The 21,912-nt window shown below is 36.5% G+C and overlaps 1 protein-coding gene across 38 annotated transcripts in view; it reads left to right on the forward strand.

The window, feature by feature from the left end:
* LOC106880262 (dedicator of cytokinesis protein 9) overlaps positions 1 to 20,692 on the forward strand; it is a 186,904-nt gene extending 166,212 nt beyond the window's left edge. For 25 of the 38 annotated variants that reach the window (XM_089366507.1, XM_089366519.1, XM_089366510.1 and 22 more), the window contains 10 exons: positions 1,476 to 1,490; positions 5,207 to 5,316; positions 5,898 to 6,020; positions 6,466 to 6,579; positions 6,934 to 7,080; positions 7,457 to 7,667; positions 8,660 to 8,850; positions 9,672 to 9,772; positions 10,151 to 10,289; positions 19,287 to 20,692. In XM_089366507.1, the coding sequence (XP_089222633.1) occupies positions 1,476 to 1,490; positions 5,207 to 5,316; positions 5,898 to 6,020; positions 6,466 to 6,579; positions 6,934 to 7,080; positions 7,457 to 7,667; positions 8,660 to 8,850; positions 9,672 to 9,772; positions 10,151 to 10,289; positions 19,287 to 19,388 (1,253 nt within the window). In that variant the 3' untranslated portion in view covers positions 19,389 to 20,692. Of the gene's footprint in view, positions 1 to 1,475; positions 1,491 to 5,206; positions 5,317 to 5,897; positions 6,021 to 6,465; positions 6,580 to 6,933; positions 7,081 to 7,456; positions 7,668 to 8,659; positions 8,851 to 9,671; positions 9,773 to 10,150; positions 10,290 to 11,766; positions 11,843 to 19,286 lie in introns of all 38 variants that reach the window. The other 13 variants (XM_089366518.1, XM_089366520.1, XM_089366505.1 and 10 more) reach the window with 3 other exon arrangements.
* Positions 20,693 to 21,912: the final 1,220 nt, after the last annotated feature.

Consider the following 21,912-nt stretch of genomic DNA (forward strand, 5'->3'; position numbering starts at 1 on the left):
GTGTTAACTAATATTTAGTAATTTGACAATTAATAATGTCTGCAAACTTATTAGTAACATGCAATAACAATTTGGAAATGCTGGTGGAACTTCTTTAACAAACAGAATTCTAAGATAAAGATGGACAGAGCAATATTAGTGTTCTTTTTCGTATTTTAACTTTTGGCTTTTGACTTTTTTGGTTCCATTTGTAGCATGGGTGGGAATGGTATTTGGGGAATTTCTGGCACAGTGACTACTGAGTTATAGCCATTGACCTGAAGGGCATAAGTTCAAACCATGCTACTGTAGCCAGTGTGACAGATGGAGCTGGGGGGGTGGGGGAGAGATGACCCTGAACAAGGGAGATAACTCTGTGATTGTGTCACTGAAGAAACAGGTCCCATTTCTTTCTTATCCCTACAACAGGAATACCACTGCAAACTAACAAATCAGTTGTTGGTATTACAGCGGTGAGTATGTATATATATATATATATATATATATATATATATATATATACATTCAGATGTATATACATACATACGTACATAATACATACATACATACATACATATATACATACATACACACACACACATACATACGTACGTACATACATACATACATACATATATACATACATACATAGGTTTCACACTTCTAAAGTGCTCAGCTGTTTCTTTGTAAATATGGACTACTACATTTCTCGGAACCAGAACGGAGAAAGCTGACTCGAAAACTACATACCCAGTCCATCAGTGGAAGTGTAAAAATCTGTAAAACTTTCCAGAAGTTTATCATTTAAATATATATGAGCATGTCTAGATATGCATGAGAATGCATACATAAAACATTCAAATCTGCACATACATACATATATACATACATACATACATAAATACATACACACACATACATACATACATACATACATACATACATACCCTGTTGTTGATGTTGAAATTCCAATGAAGGAGCCTTGGATCTAGGTTAGAAACCGGTTCTTTCTCTATTGGCAAGAAATCTTGAAATAAAACTGTAGTCCCTATATTATGTACTAAACCTTGGATGGGTTCCTTTAACCATTGAATACACAAAAACCTCAATTCACTTTGATTTCTATCTCCAGAGTTAATGAAACTGCCAAACATTTTTGTTGTATTTCTTTATCCTGCTCTCAAACATGACTCTTGTGCTTCAGATCAAATCAGTTACAAAGTAAATACACATTTGAAGATCTACAACACACACACGCACACTCTACACAATATATCTACATTGTTATATATTGTTAGGTTCACAGTCACAACCAAAACCACAACAATCAAAACAAACACCACCAGCACCACCACCAGCACCACCACCACCATTCCCACTATTATAATTAACACAGTCATTAACTGTAATGATTGTTAATTAAACAATTGTTTGTTCCATTAACGAAATTTCATGATTTATTGATGTGATTTTTGCCTTCCTTTTCGGGCCGACAGGGAAGATGAAGCCGAGTAAGTATTTGACAGCATGCTCTATTCCATGCATGAAATAATCGTTATACATACATGTATGTATATACGCAGACAACATACATGTGCGTCTGTGTATGATGTATATATGATGCAATGACACAGTTGTTACTGCAACACACAACAAGACAACTTTCACACATTTCTTTCATGTTTTATTTTCTATTGTTTGCCTGGCTTCATTTTTTTTTTCTGTTTTATTTTCTTTTTTCTTTGTTCATCTTGTCATAGTTTTAAGTTTGGATGAGTAGTTTTAGTATATATTAACTCATTATCTACACATGTGGAGTTCACCATCATCATTTAACATCCATGTTGGCATAGATCAAACTATATGTGTGTATATATATATATATACACACATAAGTATATATATATATATATATATATATATATATATACACACACACATAAGTATATATATATATATATATATATATATACATAAGTATATATATATGTATACATAAGTATATATATATGTATATATATATATATATATATATATATATACACACACATACATACATATTTATATATACACACAGATTTATACATTGTGTATAAGTGAATGAGTGTTTCTTATGTGTATTTAGTATGTAAACATGTACAGGTATGCATGCATATACATGTATATATAATGCATATATATATATATATATATATATACATATATAATTATATACATATATAATTATATATATATATATAATTATATATATATATATAATTATATACATATATAATTATATATATATATATATATATATATATATACATATATAATTATATATATATATATATATATATATATATATATATATATATATATATATATACATATATAATTATATACATATATAATTATATATATATATATATATATACATATATAATTATATATATATATATATATATATATACATATATAATTATATATATATATATATATATATATATATATATATATATATACATATATAATTATATACATATATAATTATATATATATATATATATATACATATATAATTATATATATATATATATATATACATATATAATTATATATATATATATATATATAAAGCATATATATATATATATATATACATATATAATTATATATATATATATATATATATATATATATATATATATATATATATATATATATATATATATAAACTCTGTTGTTGTCAGTTTATTTGTTGTTTTTGTTTTTTTTTTGTTTTTTTCTTGTCTCTCCTACATTATTTCTGCTACAGGTCCTTATTGAGATGTTATTCCATCAGAAAGGAATTTATCTTGTTCAGATTCTGCTCTCAAGGACGCACTCTCTCTCATCATCCTTACTAGACCATTCTGGGCTTTGATTTGCCCTTCTGAGCTTTTCTCCTTTTATTTTGATTCTTATTTTAATCTCATTCCTTTACAGTTTCTCATAGAATTCTCATTTCATTCAATTTGTTCTACACATAAGTTGTTAGTAAATGCTTTAGTTCTTGTAAAAAAAAATATCCTAAATTTTGAGTGATGTCATAATTTGATTTAAATGATGGAAAATTTAGCTGTTTTGTCCCTGATTACCATTCCACGAAGTATGGCATGGTTGAATTGTCTCATTCTTTTACATTTAAATGGTCAAATATTGATATTTTATGTAAAATTGATGAGAAAGGATTGATGGTAATTGCAGAAGTTTCCACACAGGTAGGAGCTTTGCTTGCTGCAACTGGTTTTTATTTTACTCTTTAATATGATTTTAAATATGATTTTAAGATATATGTAAGTATGTATATTCACACACACACACACCCACACACACACATGCACATAGGTGTGTGTGTGTGTGTGTGAATATACATACATTTAATGTAATTTTACTTAGCCTCTGATTCTTTAGCTTATTGCTTCATTAAGATTAATCTATTTGCTTTTATCTAATATTTTCCATTATTCTTCACTGAACGGAATGAACCAAGAAATCCTGAAATTCTCTTCTGCTTTGTTCTGTCTTCAGAATCTTCTTTTCTGTTTTTTTTATTATTATTATTATTATTATTATTATTATTATTATTATTATTATTATTCTGTCTGCAATGGTGCCATGTTGACTCAGTATCTTACACACTGAAGAATTTCTTTCATCGTGAAACATCAATCACCACTAGAATGGTTCAGGTGCCCCAGACTTGCACTCTATTGAAAACCATGAAATATTTGCAAAGAATTTTGTATGGGTGTGATTGTGGGGGAAGGGCTAGCTTTGTATATATGTGTGTGTGTGTGTGTGTGTTTTTGGTAACGGTGTTAGAAAAGAAATACAATCAATCCAGATACGTCCACCCAGGTATATATATAATCAGCTTTCAACTTGATGCTGCTCCAGGTATCCATGTGATGACGTCCTATTCTTTCGTGTTGTTTTAGGGTCAGTTTCTCTTCTCACCTGCATTTGGTCTGCACATTTTTTCTCTTAGCTGCACCCCTTAATGATTCTAACTTTCTGGTGTTGTTCGGATTCACTGGACACCAGAGATGTCAGTTTATATCCAGCTGTAGTGGACACCGGAGACTTGAGTTGTGTCCACAAAATCAATAGGAACAAATCTCGAATTGTTGTTTTAAAGTATTTTCTGAAAAACTGTGAAATGGAAATATTTTCTCGTTATGTCTGTCTTGTCTAAGTCTCGCTAATTAACGCAATTATTAATTGAAATGACCATAGAGTAGCAGCTACTTTACACTGACCACTTTACTAACTTTTTTAGTCCCTGCTCAAGCCGTAGAAACCTTAGTCTTAAGCCATGAACTAACCTGACCCAGTGGCATGGTCACTGTGTGTTTGTATGAGGTCGGTTGGGGTCCACGTTTGTTGTACACCAAATTATATTAATTAACTGATTTGATTAATTTCTACCATGTCCTGGAACTCATTGGTGGAGGCATTAGCATGGCAGACTCTGCTTTTTATCAGACTGAACACATTGTCCTTTTGGGGCTTGACCAATACCAAGCTTGACCAATATCAAGCTGTCATCAATAACTGATCAAAATCGGGATTATCATCCATGATCAATCAATATCCGGTCATTGTCAGTAAGTGACCATTATTAAACTGACCCTTCAACAGAACTTGAGCAATACTGATCCCTGTTGTTACTTGATCAGTTCCTAGTTTGTTGTAAAGGATTGACCAGTGTGTCTTTGGTCTCCCTCAAGTGATGACCAATCACATGTGTATGTATATATGGATATCAATTAATGACTGACAAAACAACATTAGTTTACATAATCACTTTCATCAGCTTAATGGCTCTGAGGAAGCTATCGAATGTTGCATAGACAACCAACTCTTAGTGCACTGTTTTTTTTATAGCAGAAACAGCTGTAAGCTAATGAAGGTGATTATGTAACTTCTGTTCTTTTGTCTTTCATTAATTGATATTACACTCTGTACCCGCCAAATGCTTTACTCTAAAGCATAATGGTATTGATTTCTAACAACAGGTTATTAGTATCGCTAAGCCTAAGCAAAACCATAATAATAATAATCATGTATGTAAACATATTACTTACCGACATTGACAACTGTTTTATCATGTCCGAGTGGTCTTTGAAACTGATGCAAAACTGTTCGTTTTGACGTTCTTACCATGAAATATTCTAACTTGTAATTCTGTGTTTGCCAACAGGAACCTACCCACAAGGCTGTGCTGCATTTCACATGATCTCCCCCAACATACAGACAGAAGAATCCTCTATAAAAGATGATTCCGGAATGCAGGATGTTCACTACACTGATGTAAGTACGCACACACAGACACACACACACACACACACACACACACACACACACATGCAGACAGGCTGTTTGTTTATGGCCCCTATATTAACTATGCTGGACCCAATTCACAGCATATACTTTTGGGTCCCTCAACTTTGGTTAAAGGGAATGATCTATAGGGGAAATGTGATGAACAAGATACAAGTGACTGAGTCTTTCTTTTTTTGTCATTATTATTATTATTATTAAAGTGGCAAGGTGGCAGAATCATTAGCACATCAGGCGAAGTGCTTGGCGGCATTTTGTCTGTCTTTACGTTTTGAGTTCAAATTCCACCGAGGTCAGCTTTGCATTTCATCCTTTCGGGGTCGATAAATTAAGTACCAGTGAAACACTGGGGGTCGATGTAATTGACTTGTCCCCTCCCCACAAATTTCAGGCTTTGTGCCCTTTACTAGAAAGGTTTATTAGTACAATTGGTGCTAATAACCATAATCCTTTCTGCTCGTCTGTGTTAGGTGTAGAAGGAGGGAGAGGATTGACTGTTTGTCGATGAAGAAATACACATCATTCCATGTTTGTGTCTTGTGTTCCTGCAGAGTACATTGATTGAGAACCTGGAACAAGCTGCCAGAATCATAGAACAAGCTGAACGTTATGAAGTTTTAGGGGACATTTACAAACTCATTATTCCAATGTATGAAGTGGCCAGAGACTTTGAGGTAAGCTATCATCATCATCACCACCACCACCATCATCACCATCACCATCATCATCACCACCATCATCATTATCATCATAATCATCATCATATTTATTATCTCTGACTATACCACCACCACCACCACCACCATCAACAACATGGCCACCAACACTACCGCCGCTATCACTCAAAAACAATCATCACCACCATCACAGCAATTCTATCCTATTTTCCCATCCTCCCCTCTTTAAAAGATAACCCCTATTTTAGTCATTTGTTGTGAAATAATTCCCTTTTTTTTAACCAATTCTTAGATGCCTACACCCCCACCTCAACTCCTACCCCTCTCCCTCATTACCAATCCCAAGATGTCTCCCTCTCTCTCTCTCTCTCTTTACCAATTCTTAAATGCCCCCCCCCCTCTCTTCTCCCTAATCTCTTATCCTTTGATCCTTCTTTTACAGAGATTATCTGAGAGTTACCGCAAATTATTTGAAGCTTACAATAAAATCGTTGAAGTGATGCACTCCGGCAAACGGCTCCTCGGAAAATATTATCGCGTAGCATTTTATGGACAGGTAAGAATGATGCAAGTTTTTAGACAGGTAAGAATGGACAAGTAAGAACGCAAGTTTTTGGACAGGTAAAAATGGACAGGTAAGGATGTGATTTTTTGGACAAGTAAGAATGCAAGGCGTTCTCAGATAATAGGGGTTAGATTGATAGGTAAGGTGTGCAACAAATGGTTAGGGATGGGGATCGAGGGTGGTGGAATGATTGGGGCACCTTCACAGCTACCTGCTTGTATAGATATGGTATCAATATTCCAATAAAATAAACAAGTTTCTTTATAATTGTGGTCACATGACCCTTTGATTGTTTTACATCTTGGCACTGATATTTTTTAAAAATTTATTTTGTACCAATTTTAGGCTCACTTTGATGAAGAAAATGGCAAAGAATATATTTATAAAGAACCTAAAGTGACCAACCTTTCAGAAATCTGTGACCGATTGTTCAATTTATATACATACCGCTACGGCAAAGAGAATGTGAAGTTGATCATGGATTCTAAGAAGGTTAGCTCAATAATTCTTCAGTGGTGGTCATGCTTGACCTGTTTGTTATTGTTATTCCCATCATTTATGTGAAATCAACCTTATATATAACAGAAAAATCATCAATGGAATGACAACATCTCTCACTTTCTAATAAATATCTTACTTTCTCCCCCTCTCATTATTTCATTATATTATAACCTGCTCTATCTACTAACCTAACTCTCCCTAGTACAATATGGACTGGTCTAACTACAGACCAAACCTCCTTCAGTGTAATTTGGACTAGTCTAACTTCAGATTTACTCTTCACATTAGTATAACATGGACTTATCCAACTTGTCCCTTTCGCCCCCATTTCACTGACAAAGCATGGAACTCTTTTCTCTATTTCCAGGTGAATGTTGATGAACTTGACCCTAAATATGCCTTCATCCAGGTCACTTATGTAACCCCTTATTTCACGAAAGAGGAAAGTAAGGAACGACTCACAGAATTCGAACGCAACAACAACATACAACGCTTTATGTTTGAAACACCATTTACAAAGAACGGACCTGCTCATGGCTCCATTACGGAACAGTACAAACTACGGACAATACTGACCAGTAAGTCTCCCTTCCCACAGTTTGGCCCTCAATCTTTTGGTCAGTCTGGCACTAACACACCTATGGCTTGTAAACAGCTGCTACCTTTGAAGGCTACGTTACTGCATATTCTGCATATACTGCATATTCTGCATATTCTGCATATTCTGCATACTGCATATACTGCATATTCTGACAAACAATAGGATACAGAGTGGTAGTCGCCTGCATATGCACTGAAGTGCAGTGTGACAGCAGTCTGGATATGTAGTGTGCAGTAGAGTCTACTATGACACCTGTTTGAATATGCAGTGTGAAAGTTTTTTTTGTCTTGCAAGTACTTGGTGACCCTGTGCAATCATTACATCTGTTTAAATTGCAGAGCAATCCTGAGGATTGCTCTGCATTTAAATTGATGTAATGATTACATTGTTCAATTAAATGGAGTTGCATGAAACGATCGTACTGCATTACCTCTGGATATCCTTGTTGCTTATTTTGATTTTAATCACCTTACTTTGAAATTGTATAGATAATAACGTACTAAATTCTGGTGCCTAAACTTAAGTACCATATTCATCTGAATCTAAATCTTTGCTTTTATATATATATATATATATATATATATATATATATATATAGGGAGAATTCACAAACAAAAGACGAAGACAGGTGGTGTAGACAACAAACAGATGTTTTAGTTTAATGCTAGGGAAGTGAAAAAGTCATGTATACACACACACATGCACATGTGTATGTATATGTGCACACACACACGATATATTTCATACTTCTGTGGCCTCTTTCACTGTAGCATTGTCTGCTGAAGCTTGATTTAATCAATTTATAAAATACTTTGCGTCGAGAAACAAATGGCTCTGAAAATGTTTTGTCAATAATATTTTTTGCTTGAGCTAAAGGGAAATAACTGCCGTGGGCATGGATTTTGATGACGGAAACAATTAAGAGAATATTATGTAATGAATCGTGTCTGTCTGTTTGTCTCTCTCCAGCGTCTCACACCTTCCCGTATGTGAAGAAAAGAATAGAAATCATTGAACACACGGAGCAGGAACTGTCCCCCATCGAAGTAGCCATTGACGAGCTGCATAATAAAGTGATTGACCTTCAGGAAGTTGTCCGAGCTGTCACACCTGATGTTAAGAAACTCCATTTGAACCTACAAGGCTGTGTCAGTACCCAGGTACCATAAACGTTATACACCCTACTTTCTACATACATGGTATTTACTGATTTAACCCTTTAGCATTCAAACTGGCCAAAATAGTCCACCTGTTTTGTGTCCAAACTGACCAGATCAGGCCTCTCATGCATACCCTGCAATGTTGGTCTAAAAATAAGCAAATGCATTCATCAAAATTTCAAAGCTATGAGACAAGTAGACAAGTCATAGCGTGGCTGTGTGGTAAGAAGCTTGCTTCCCAACCACATGGTTCTGGGTTCATTCCCACAGCATGGCACCTTGGGCAAATATCTTTTATTATAGCCTCAGGTCAACCAAAACCTTGTAAGTGGATTTGGTAGACGGAGAGAAGCTTATATATATGTGTATTTGTGTGTGTGTGTGTGTGTATGTGAGTGTGCTTTTGTGTCTATTTGTCCCACCTACCATCGCTTGACAATCGATGTTGGTGTGTTTATGTCCCTGTAACTTAGCAGTTTGGCAAAAGGGATCAATAGAATACATACCAGGCTTACAAAGAATAAGCCCTGGGGTTGATTTCTTCGACTTAAAATCCTTTAAAATCCAACATGGCTGCAGTCAAATGACTGAAACACGTAAAAGAATGAAAGAATGAAGGAATTGAAGAAATGTTCAGTTCAACTGAGTAATCTTATTGCTAAACGGTTCAACAGATGTCATGAATGATGTTGCGTGAGTGCCGTGCATGTCTGCTGTGAGCGTTGGACAAGGTGTCTGCTACGAATGAAAGACTGCAAAAAAAAGACATGCTGTTAAAGCTCGAATAGTGACTATGGCTGTCTGTGCGTCCTCTCCCACAGGTGCATGCTGGTCCATTAGCCTATGCTGAAGCGTTCCTCAGTAAAGACAAAGTCAACAAGTATCCAGTTGGTAAAGTGGCAGCACTCAAAGATGTCTTTAAGTAAGTCAGCATCTCTTTCTTCTTCTTCTTCTTCTCTTTCTCCTCCTCCTTCTTCTTCTTCTTCTTCTTCTTTTTCTTCTCCTTCTTCTTCTTCTTCTTTCTCTTTCTCCTTCTCCTTCTCATTATCCTCCTCTTCCTTCTTCTTCTTCCTCTCCTTCTTCTTCCTCTCCTCCTTCTTCTTCTTCTTCTTCTTCTTCTTCTCCCTTTAATCTTTTGTCTCTGCCAAACCACTGTCTCATCTCCCTCCCTCCCTCTCGACTATACTCTCTCTCTCTCTCTCTCTCTCTCTCTCTCTCTCTCTCTGTCATATTCACTGCACCTACCCACCCCCAACCTTCCACTGTAATCTAACCTCCCCCCTTCTCTCTCTCGTTTCAGGAACTTTATCCATATCTGCAGTGAAGCGTTGGATTTGAATGCGAAACTCATTGAGACGGAACAGAAAGATTACCACGAGTCTTTGAAGGCTGGTTTTAATGAAATCTACGAGAAACTAGGGGAGATTGTTGGAGATAAAGTAAGTAAAACACACACACACACACACTCTCTTCCTTGTCCTCCTGCTCTTTCCCCTCCCTCTCTCTCCCCTACTCCTCAATGTTTATACATGTTTACATACTTTCACATGTCCAAATATGGTGGAGCTGAAAAACTTCGATCACCTCAGATTGTCCAAGCTATTAACAGACAAACACTTCCTCTACAGTTGTTTAAAACAAAAAAAAAAGCATACACGGGAGGTAACTAATAAGATAAATTGATAATTTTTTTTTTTTGCAATATCAATACAATATCGATCGGAAGTGGGTTTGGTCTTTTAGTGGCACCAACAGACATGTTGCTATTTATAGATTCTGAATAATTTGGTTTTCTTTATTCTTTTAAGACTTTACCAACATTTAACAATTTAACAACCACTGTTAATGTTGTTGCTTGTATTATTATTATTATTATTATTATTATTATTATTATTTGGGTGTTAGATTCACAGAATTGCTAGAGAATTAGAAAAAATGCTTTGTCATATTTTTTCCAATTCCTTATGTTCTGAGTTCAAATCCTAGCAAGGTCAACTTTGCCTTTCATCCTTTCAGGGTTGATAAAATAAAGTACCAGTCATATACTGGGGATTGATGCAATCGACTAACCACCTTTCCTTAAAATTGCTGGCTTTTTGCCATAGTTTAAAAAAAACAAAATTTATTATTATCATTATTATTATTATCATTATTATTATTATTGCTCTTGTTGTTGTTGTTGTTGTTATGCTCCCTTGCTTCCTGTGTCAGGTGTTAAAGTAGGGGAGGTGATGGTGGTGGTGATGTACTTTTACCTGTAATCTGGAGTTATCGGGGAATTTTTTTTTGAAGGAAAGATGAAACAGTGTGTGTGTGCGTGTGCACGTGTGTGTGTGTTGTGTGTGTGTGTGTGTGTGTGTGTGTGTGTGTGTGCGTGCTGAGAGAGAGAGGGGGGGTTGAGTGATTGAATCCTTCTACAATCACTTCATTAAGCTTTTTCAAAATGATTTCTGATTTGTTTTTTACTGTAAAATGTTTCTATTCTACTCTTGACATCTCTCTAGTTACCATACTATCGTATACATACAACACCATTTCTACCACAGTACAAAACATTGCTACTGCTACTACTACTACTACTACTACACTATTACAGTACTGAACAGCTCACAGTAATACTTGTACTCCTCGCCACAGTAAACTCCAAACTCTTCTTACTCTCTTACATCGCACCACCATTTCTTCATTTTCTCATTGTATTTCTAGAAAATCTCAGTTTTAGAATCGGAAACGTTGTGTCACCTGTCTTTTCTACGTTACAAACTGTCCAGTGAACCGACTGAGTGTGTCTCTGTGTAACACCGGGTTGTGTTTACAATACGACCTGTGTAAATTAACGCGTTTATCATGTGTGTGTTTTCAACCCTAATTGATTTGTTTCATTACATCATTTTAATGTGTGTAACACATTTTCAGATATCTCTATCTGGTTTAACTGAAACAACCAACTAAGTTTGGTTTCTTCACAGTGAATGGCTGTCCCCCCTCAGAGGTACTGTATGGCTGTCTTAACTGTTGTTTCAACTTTGTTTTTCTAGCTGTCGTTTCTTGATTTGGCAACAGTTGTTTTGATAGCTCTCTACTTATTACTCAAAATCTTTCTTCTCCGCTCTGCTCTGCTCTCTGTGTTTTCCCACTCAACATGGTAATTGGTCAATATCAGACAACGAAGCACAACATGGCTGCCTTGCCTTTTATTCTGGACAGCAAGACTGTTTTCCAAATTTTGGTCTAATAGCACCTCTTCTGAATAATACTGTATATATATATATATATATATATATATATATATATATATGAATGTATTCGTTGTTGTACTTTAGAAGAGTTATATTATCAGAACTGTTTATTCTTGAGCTGTCTGCATTTGTTGACAATATCAGTTTTACTTTGTACATTGATATCTCAGAGATACAGGTGAGGTAGTAACATCAGTGTCCAGATTGTGAATATAGGACGATGTGACGATGTCCATTTCAATAGTGCCATGTGTCTGTTAAACTTGGTCACAACAACCTTATTTAAAAGATTGCAACAATTATGGCAAATAAATAAATATGAATTAATATTCAACTAAATCAAAGCGATAAAATTATTCATATTTTCCTTTTAAATTTAGAAAATTAACGTTTTGAAGTTCTTCTCCTGTGGCCATTACTGTGTCACGTGTACAAACTATATTTAAATCTAAGAAAATAAATTTGAAAGTGAAATCATTAAATTCTAAATCATGAGGTGTTGTTCTGCTCGGTGGAGCAACTTGTCTGATATTGGCCTCTCAAATATGATGGAATGGTATTGTTCTGTTCAATATTGTCTGCATTTTTTGCTTGCAAAATGATTGGCTGGTGTTAAGTTGACTTCTTTGGATTAGTCACATATTTTGTTGTTGTTGTTATTGTTGTTGTTGATGTTTTTTTATCCCCCTACCCCATCCCCTGTCCACTTTTCCTCCAACTCAAGTTTTACTTGGATGTTCCATTATAAATATTGTGATTCTCTTTGTGTGTATCACCAGTTCTAATTGTAGGTACTTTATAAGATATACTGCACACACACACACACACACCTCACATTCTATCTTAAAAGTAAAGTTAGTATTTAGACAGGTTTATTATGAGATAAAGAATCCCTCATCTTACTTATGACTGAACTTCCAGGACCATACTATTCAATGACAGAACTCCTATGACTGTGTCATGTTGCAGCTGTTTAATAGAACTATGTACTTACTTACTGACCTAAGCTTCTACAACTGGCTTAGTCAGTGTGATAAATGACTGGCTTTGTATTATGACAACTGTTATGATTGCCTGATTCAACAACCTAAGTTTCATAACTAACTTATACTTCTCTGACTGCCCTATTTCTGTACCTATTATGACTGCCCTGTTTTATGTCTCAGATCATAGCTATGATATGTTGATGCATATTCCTTAGTCTCATGCACACACACAACTACTTATTCAGATATCTGGGTGTTACCCACAAATCTTTAATTTCCAGATTTATCATTTTACATAAACTTTCCCTGATGGAATTCTCGGAAATCACTTCTCTATTTATCACAGAGACTTTGAATAAAATGCAGCAGAATGTCTTGTGTTCTGACTGACATTCAGACCATGGTAGTCCAACTGAAACAGTTGTCTTGGTTGTAGAAGACTGATTTAATGACAGTGATATAATTTATATTAATTAATTAATATAGATACCACTAATATTAAATAGTTCTCACAATGTCTTCCCCATTTTTGATGGCTATTCCACAGACTTATTAGCACCATATTCTTAGCTGACCATTCTTGGAAAGTCGTCCCCCGTCTCAGATCTAATGGTGATTACAAGACTGTTTTGAAAGATATCGAGTTTTCTTCGGTGTTCTTGCTATTCTTCTGCATTTGCCAAACTTTCATTGGACACAAAATTTTCAATGCTACAACACATACAAACTCTTGTATAGTTTGAAGAATTTTAAAATAGCTTTGCTTGCTGGAGGCGTCACAAACTTACTGCATGACTTTGCATTAATTAGTCTTTGTTAATTTGGTTCTTTCTCCGATATCTAATTGCATCAAAGTTTATGATGATATTATTCTCCGTAGCCTTTTTTGCACGTTTGTTGTTCGACTTGACCATGTCCCAGGTCTTATCGTTGCATCATTCAATCCGACATAATGTGGTAGTTATACTAACACCTGAAGTAGTTACGTTGTTGTTGTGTTGTTGGTAAGCTGTTGCATGCTAGTTAACTGACAACGACTGATAAAGTGTAAATTATTTGTGATGAAGTGTGTGTGGAAGGAAAAGGATTGAATTAATCTTTTATTAATTTGTGTAACATTTTAATACTTTAATTAGACTGTTTTATAATTAAACACAATTTCTTGAGAATGTTAATTAGTTTCCATGAAGGATTTGTAGATAAGGATTACAATAATTTATATATTGTTTGTTAATAATCTAGATTAGGTGGTATCTTGTAGATAATTCTAATTATTAATTATATATTAGCTTGGATATTAATTAGTGAGAATTTGGATTATATATTTCTTAGAAATTCTTCAAGAAATTCTTGTCAGTTCTTGAAATGATCATTATCACTTTATCATTCTTCATATTCTTTCTCAAAACTTCATTATTTCATCAAAACACAATGAAATGGCCAACTCATTACAGTGCTTTGAGCTCAGCGCTCATCTTTGCCTTTGATCAGAGGTTAAAGTATAGGCAGAAGATTGATGTAACTGTTGGAGAGTTGGATGTGATGTGTTGCTGTACCAGTTCTAACTCTGTACATTCTGAGCTGATATTCTTCCTCTGGTCACTTGGGCAGTGGATGGGTGAGGAACCAACTGACAGCATCAGCAATTAAAACCAAAACCAACCAATGGAAAATTTGTGACCTGATGATGATAGCATTAACTTGGATGAGATTTCTCAGAGACACCTAATACTCACCTTAGAATATTTGATAAATCTGAAGGGTTGACCCCTTTTTTCTAATAGAAACCACCTCAAGAAACCTCATTTCAGAGATGTCACTCACGAAAACTCCTTTCAAAGGAATCCTTTTGAAACACAACCAGTCAAGGGAACCTTTGAAGATTCTTCACTTTGCTGTTTCCAGTTGACACAGAATCCTTAAATCTGTTTGTCTTGGAACCATTATTGTTGAATGGACTCTCCCGTCGTTAGATGACGTATGAGGGTCTGACAATTTCTTACTGAACAACCACACAGATGATTTGTTTATAGTGATCAAATGTTTGTGTAGACATAAGCTCACTCCCTCCATCAAATCGACATTACCTGTACAGGTGCAACAGGTGCCACATGTCAGATGTCGAAATGACCACAGAGCAATGTGAAATGAAGTGTTTTGCTCAAGAACACAATGCAACGCCTGGTCTGGGAATTGAACCCACGATCTCACAATTGTGAGTGCAACACCCTAACCACTAAGCCATGTGCCATATGGATGGATGTTTAAATCCTGTTGAGATTAATGTATATCAACCATATTGGAGATTAGAGGAAATGTGGCTGGTCAGGTCAATATATTTGAGTATTGACCATTGACCTTTTGATCATTGCCTAATAATCTTCAGCAAGAAGTCCGACTCCACTTGCTCTATCCCAAGGATGCCTTCTCTATGAAAAACCATTCAAGTGATGTCTTTGTTGAGTGGAAACTGGAAGGAAGGGAATGTCCAGATGTCACAAATAAAACCTCTACTATTATTGCTGCAGTATGGCCAATAAGTCAGCAGCTTTGAATTGTGGGACAGCAATGCTGTGGATCCTTTGGACATTGTCTAAATAGACAGACCTCTCTGCCTGATAAATATTAGGCATAACTGGACACTTACAGACTTTGGCCATGTTTTCCATAAACCATTCAACCGTGTCTCGGGAACCATCATGTTTGGTGGAATCACAGGTGTCTGTGAGGGGGGAACATGTCTCGGCAGAGGGCTTCCCTTGTTGATGGTAACACCACTTGCTCATAAGTGACCGTCATGGGCAGAGCTTGTTAGGAGAGTCACCTGATGACACAAGGGAAAGCAAGGGGTTGATGAGAGGGTGGTGGGGAGTCAAAAAAATGTATCCATGGTAATGTAGCAAGACGAGTTTAATAAATCTATTAATGTTGTATGGTGTTGTTGTTGATGTTGTTCTAAATGTTATTTGTGTCTGTGATGCTGGGAGCTGCCTCAATTTTAGCAGGCAGTTACCATCTTCAGCAGATGGAGCCAGATTGAAAGATAGTCTTTTTCTAGTCCTAGAGACAAGTTAATTATACCTTCATATTTCAGGTTTTCATCATCATCATCATCATAGTCATCATCATCAAACAATATTCTCCTCCTCCTCCTCATCATCATTTAACAGTGCAATCAAATATTTTCCTCTTACTCTTCCTCCTCCTTCTCATCATCATCATCATCATCGTCATTGTCATCCTCTCCTTGTTTTCTTGCATCTGATGTAACTACATCTCCCGCTCACCTCTCACCCTCACCCGTTACACCCTCTGTCCAGCCATGGACTCTTGGTTCAAATCTACCCTTATTTCTCACCCTTAACTAACTCCCTTGAACTGAAGATCCAAGAAAATGGATCAGCCCTCAACTAAATATCTCTATACGACTGTTACCCCCACCTCCTCACTAAAGGACTACTCCCCCTCTTTCCCTTGAAACACACCCTACTCTATTGTCTTCCCCCCCACCTCTTATATAGAGGACTTTGCTGTTTCTCTCCCCCACCATCTCTCTTGTATAGAATTCTCGTCTTGTGAGATTCATACCAGTTTCTGGGCCATGTTGTTTCTCTGGGTGGCAGGCACAGAAGCCAGAATCTTCCAAGAATTGTCGTTGCTCTGGAATATGGATGACTGTGTTGGTTGTGGTGGGCGAGGGACCGGAGGGGAAGTTGTGGGAGAAGGAGGATTGCATTACAGTGTTTGATGATGATGATGGTGGTGGTGGTGGTGATTGGTTAGTGAGGGGTAAAAGGAGTGGGTGAGTTTGTGGGTTAAAAAAAAATCTTCTGCAAAATAGCCCCAGCTGATGATGGGCTTGGATGTTGAGGCCTGTGTGAGTGATGGGAGGTGATAGCTTAAGTTGAGTGAAAGAACGGTCCAAGGTGAACTTGACCACTGAGAAAATGGTTAAAGGCAATCCAAAGAAATGTGTGAAATGTTTTGCAAATATTTCCCCTTTCTATGAAATATTAAGGTTTGTCATAGAAGACAACTCAAGACTTCCTCACATGAAACAGATTTGGCCGGTTGAGTGTTCACTCAACACTCAAGTGTAGGACCACAGTATTGGATTTTGAAGTTAACATCTGTCGGTAATTAAAAAGGGCCCTCAGCCTTTTATTTACCAATTTAATTGGATGAAAGAGACCCTATAACATCAGACTTAGAATCTTCCCCTGCAGAAGTCATCCCTTCACAATCTCCAATTCTAGGGTCCACTTCCAAAATAGCATTATTAACAGCCATATCAAGTGTTCCTGTGATGTTGCTAGTTAGAACACTGTAGTCATCAGTTATCGACCTGGGGTTCACACTCACACAACAGAATCAGGGGGGATGGGGGTAATGTCTTTACTAATAATTACAAGATGGCTGCTGCTGCTGCTGCTGTTGTCCCCTGGTGCAGTTGTGTTTTGTGGTTATCTGCCCTTGTTTTATTTGCATGGTCCATTGCATCTCCCAATGCTTGCTTATTGAGCTTCGTATTTCCTCTTCAATGTTTTCTTTTATTTTGCCAGGTTCTGCATGATTTACCATTTCCTCAAGTTCTGCATGATTTACCATTCTTTAATTAATGCGATTTGTGTCTCAGTTGATTTGTTTTTATATACTTTTGTTTTTGTATTTGTTTTGGTTTCTGACGAATAATGTAGAATTATCTTCAGTTCTGTTCCAAGACTCTCAGACGTCTCAAAGATTGAATATTTCTCATAGATTGGTAACGCAACACTTTTAAAGCCTCTATTTGGTTTCTTGGCCTGCTAGATACAGCAGTCTAATTTGTATTATATCTCACAAAAGGGAAGGACACATTGATATACTTTTTGAAAAAGTGAGATGGGATTGTCATGGTTGGAATGCCTTTGATCAAAGGTCTATGGAATCAGGGCTAAGCTGAGGTTGAACCAAAGGTAGGTTTTAATGGTTGATAACACCCCAACCCCAAAGTCTGTGTTTGAGTTTTACTTCTGTCACTAATTACTTTCAGAAAGGCATGACCATCACAACTTTCCATTCCAAAGAATCTGAAATGCCATACCTCTATGAGAGTTCTTTCTTTGATTCCTCACAAATATTGTTGGGTCAATTTACTTGTGACCTTTAAAACTGCCTAATTTGACCTTTCCCTTGCCTTGGTTCCTCAACTGATTGATGGCGCCACAAGGAGCATAACCTGGGTATCTTTGGACCTGGTGGAGCTCATTCCTCTACAGGTGACGAGGATTTCTTTGAGGAAAGAGAGTGACAAACAGAAAGCAAAAGAAAGAGTAAAAACGGACCCCAGTCCAGCAGTGGTGCTTTCTTTATCGACTCTTGAAAGCAAAGTTGACTTTGGCAGGATTTGAACTTTTTATGCAGAGATCAGTCTCTCTGTTGTCCTGACAACTCTTCCAATTGACTTTCAAGAAACCCCACCACCTCACATACTCTCCCCTTGCTTCTGTACCTTGTTGTGTTGACAGTTCCTGATCCTTTCCAGAATATTCTTGCTATGAACAACTGCACCAAGGGGCCACAAGTGTCTCCACCTGCCGAGTGTGATGTCAGAAATAGCTTATCACAAATGTTCTTCTCGAGTAAGAACTTTCAAATCATATTCTGTTTGCTTCTCATGGTTAATTAAGCCATTTGTTAATTGGAAGAATTGCTTGACATCTTGTCAACCATGTCACATTGTCACAGCTGATCAGTTTTTAATTAAACCAAATTGCCACATACAATATTTAATGATTTAAATCATAATATTAGCAATTGATCTTATAAACCAATAATCCATTATATCGTTAGTCTGCATTGTTGCTCCACTGGGGCTGGGGTGGGGGGTGCAGTGTATTGTGTTTACAGTTTGATGTTCTGTCATAAACCCCAGAGAAACAAGTTGGGAATGGAATTTGTTGTTAGACAGAGTTCCTGGTCTTAGCCAGGAGAACCATAATAAATATAGCAACAGCTAAGCAAAGGTTTGAACTTCTGACCATTTGGTTAGCAGGGTGGTACCTTATTCCAATTGTCGTTATGTAAATACTTTACATTGTAGATTATTTCCTGTGGGTAAGAGAGCAATGAACAAGTTTTTGTATTGATAACGAATTATTGTAAATGTTTGTGTATACCTTGTTACTATAGCAACAGTTATTCACGTTTTGGTCTCTTGTTTTCTCTGTAGCATTTCCTCTCCGGCCGATACAGCATTGGTAGCCTCCCGGGCCGACATTCGGCATCCATCATTAGTCTTCTCAATTCCACATCTGGAGCAAGTACTGTATGACATGAAAGCCATCAGAAAGCAGCAGATATGGTAATCAAGAGGATTATGATGACGATGATGATAATTGGTGGTGGTGGTGGTGGTGGTGGTGGTGAAGGTGGTGATGGTGGTGAAGGTGGTAGATTCACCAACGACTTCCAGTCAGTCCATTTCTGCATTCAATTATTTTTTACACAGAACGTCGTTAACTGCTGTGATAGTTTAAACCACACTTGGACATTTCTGCGTCTGTCCTTCATCAACTGCAAGTTTTACTGACCACAACACTTCTTTCCTCCTGTTGCAGTTTTAAAGAATCATTTTTTAAAAATCTTTTCTTTTTTTTTAAATATATGGACAACAACAAACAAATGGTCAATTGTCCTGTAGAATTGATCTCTAAACTGTTCTCTATCATTTCTGTGATATGACCCATGCTCTTCTCCTGGACAGCCACTGCTTTGCTGACCAAACAACAGACCATCACTGACTTAACAACATTCTTTAGATCATCATTAACTAACAACACATAACAACGCTGACTGATCTAAAGACCTAACAACACCCACGGACACCTTTGAATTTGTATTTTACCCACAACTAAAACCCCAAACCACCCCCAAAACCATTTAGAGATGAACTCTGTACCCTTTTACTCATGCCCATGTATATTGCAGTGTTGTACATCTGGGGTACAATGTGTACAGAAGTGTTGCACTGCTGTGGTACTCTGCTTACCAAACTGTTGTACTCTTAAGAGTACACTGCTTACAGGATAGCTTCTCTTTTGGACTACTCTGCTTCCAGTAGTATTTCACATCTGTGGTACATTAATTACAACATCACTGCACCTCCCAGGGTACTCCACGACATTTCTTTTGATGTATATAACTTGTGTGGTACTCCAGACTTGGGTTTCTTTACCTGTCAGTGTAGTAATACAACCTGTAGTAGATAGGGTACCTGTGATCTGTTACACACCTGTTCTACTATTTCTAAACTAAATACCCGGCATAGAACTGCTGGACTTGTAGTGATGTACCCCAACTGCAAGCTGTACTTGTCTATGTACCCCATCTGACAAATAAATGTACATATCTGTGCTACCCATGAGAAAACATTGACTATGAAGAGGTACCACCGATTTGTGTACCCAAAATGAATGAGGTACAGCTGTGTACCTTAACTAACATAAAGTTATTTAATGAAACAATATATATATAATAATTAATAATAATGATAATTGCAATAAATGCTTTAGTGTTTTTAATTGCCCCTCCCCCATCTCATACAGTTGATCTTTTTCATAAAATTTTGTTTTAAAATTTGTTTTTCTTTGTGTTTATTTGAAATGTTGTTGTTGTTGTTGTCAATTACTGAAATACTTTTGTTTTTTAAGCAATAATTCTAAAAAAAATTGTGTCACCCCCAATTTCTGGAGTTGACAAGCATAAAAAAAAATCCACACAGAAGTCTAACATTCTGTGCTGGAGTGATGTGGAGAGAAAAGTTCTAGCCGTTCAAGGATAGGCTGCTAGTCTGTCACAGGGTGTGTTTCCCCACAGAAAGAAAACTTGATCACAACACTACAATGTAAGGAATCATTTATGGATCCCACTTTGTTGCTGTGGCTTTGTTAGTTCAGAAATTGGCACCACCTTAGGGTGGGGCTTCTTGGAAAATGGATTGGCCATCTACTTAAAATGGTTACATTAATAGGACATGAGCTGTCAAATTCTTGATCGAAATGCATAACTTGACAAAATATTATCACCGCCCCCCTTATGCTCACACACTAAAGACATGCTTAAACCTCTTCAAATTTATGTTTCCCACCTGGACATTCCAAGTTCATTTTCACCTTATATATCAAATCACTCTTCACAGTCATCACCCCCCCCCCCCCCCCACCATGATGGTCTATCAACCCTGATAACAATTCTCCAAGCCCCCCCCCCCCCCACCTATTCTCAGCACTAGCATACTCTTCCATTTAGCTGAGCTCATTTTTACCCTCTATTACTTTCCTTTCTCTGGAGAATTTCCCAGAAAAGTCATTGGAATCACTATGGGAACCAAGATGGGGTCTCATTTATGCAAACTTTTTTGTAGGCCCTATTACTGAAGAGCATATCCGTGTCCACTTCACTGGACTCATTTCCAAGATGTAGGGAGAAACCATCAACCATTTCCTAGAGCCCTGAATCCATCAATTAAGGTGGAATTGTGTGAAATGCCTGTCGTCTACCAACTTAGTACTTCATCACCATAGAGACATAAAAGCAAGAGTATGTCCTAGAAAAACAAGGGAGACAAATGTGTTTGCTCCAACAGCAGAGCTACAGCAATCTTGCCTTAGATGTTGTGGAACCACAATGCATTGAGTATGGATATACTTAAACTCATGTATATATCTCATTGATACACAAATGTGTATTTGCACTGTGTGTGCATGTATGCACACTTGTGTATATATTTTGTATGTTGATTCTGAGAATTTAAATGTTTTACAAAGCTTCCCTGTATTTCTCATAGATTGGATTTG

The sequence above is a fragment of the Octopus bimaculoides genome, chromosome 19, assembly GCF_046866305.1.
Source record: "Octopus bimaculoides isolate indiv1 chromosome 19, ASM4686630v1, whole genome shotgun sequence".
Lineage (NCBI taxonomy): Eukaryota > Metazoa > Mollusca > Cephalopoda > Octopoda > Octopodidae > Octopus > Octopus bimaculoides.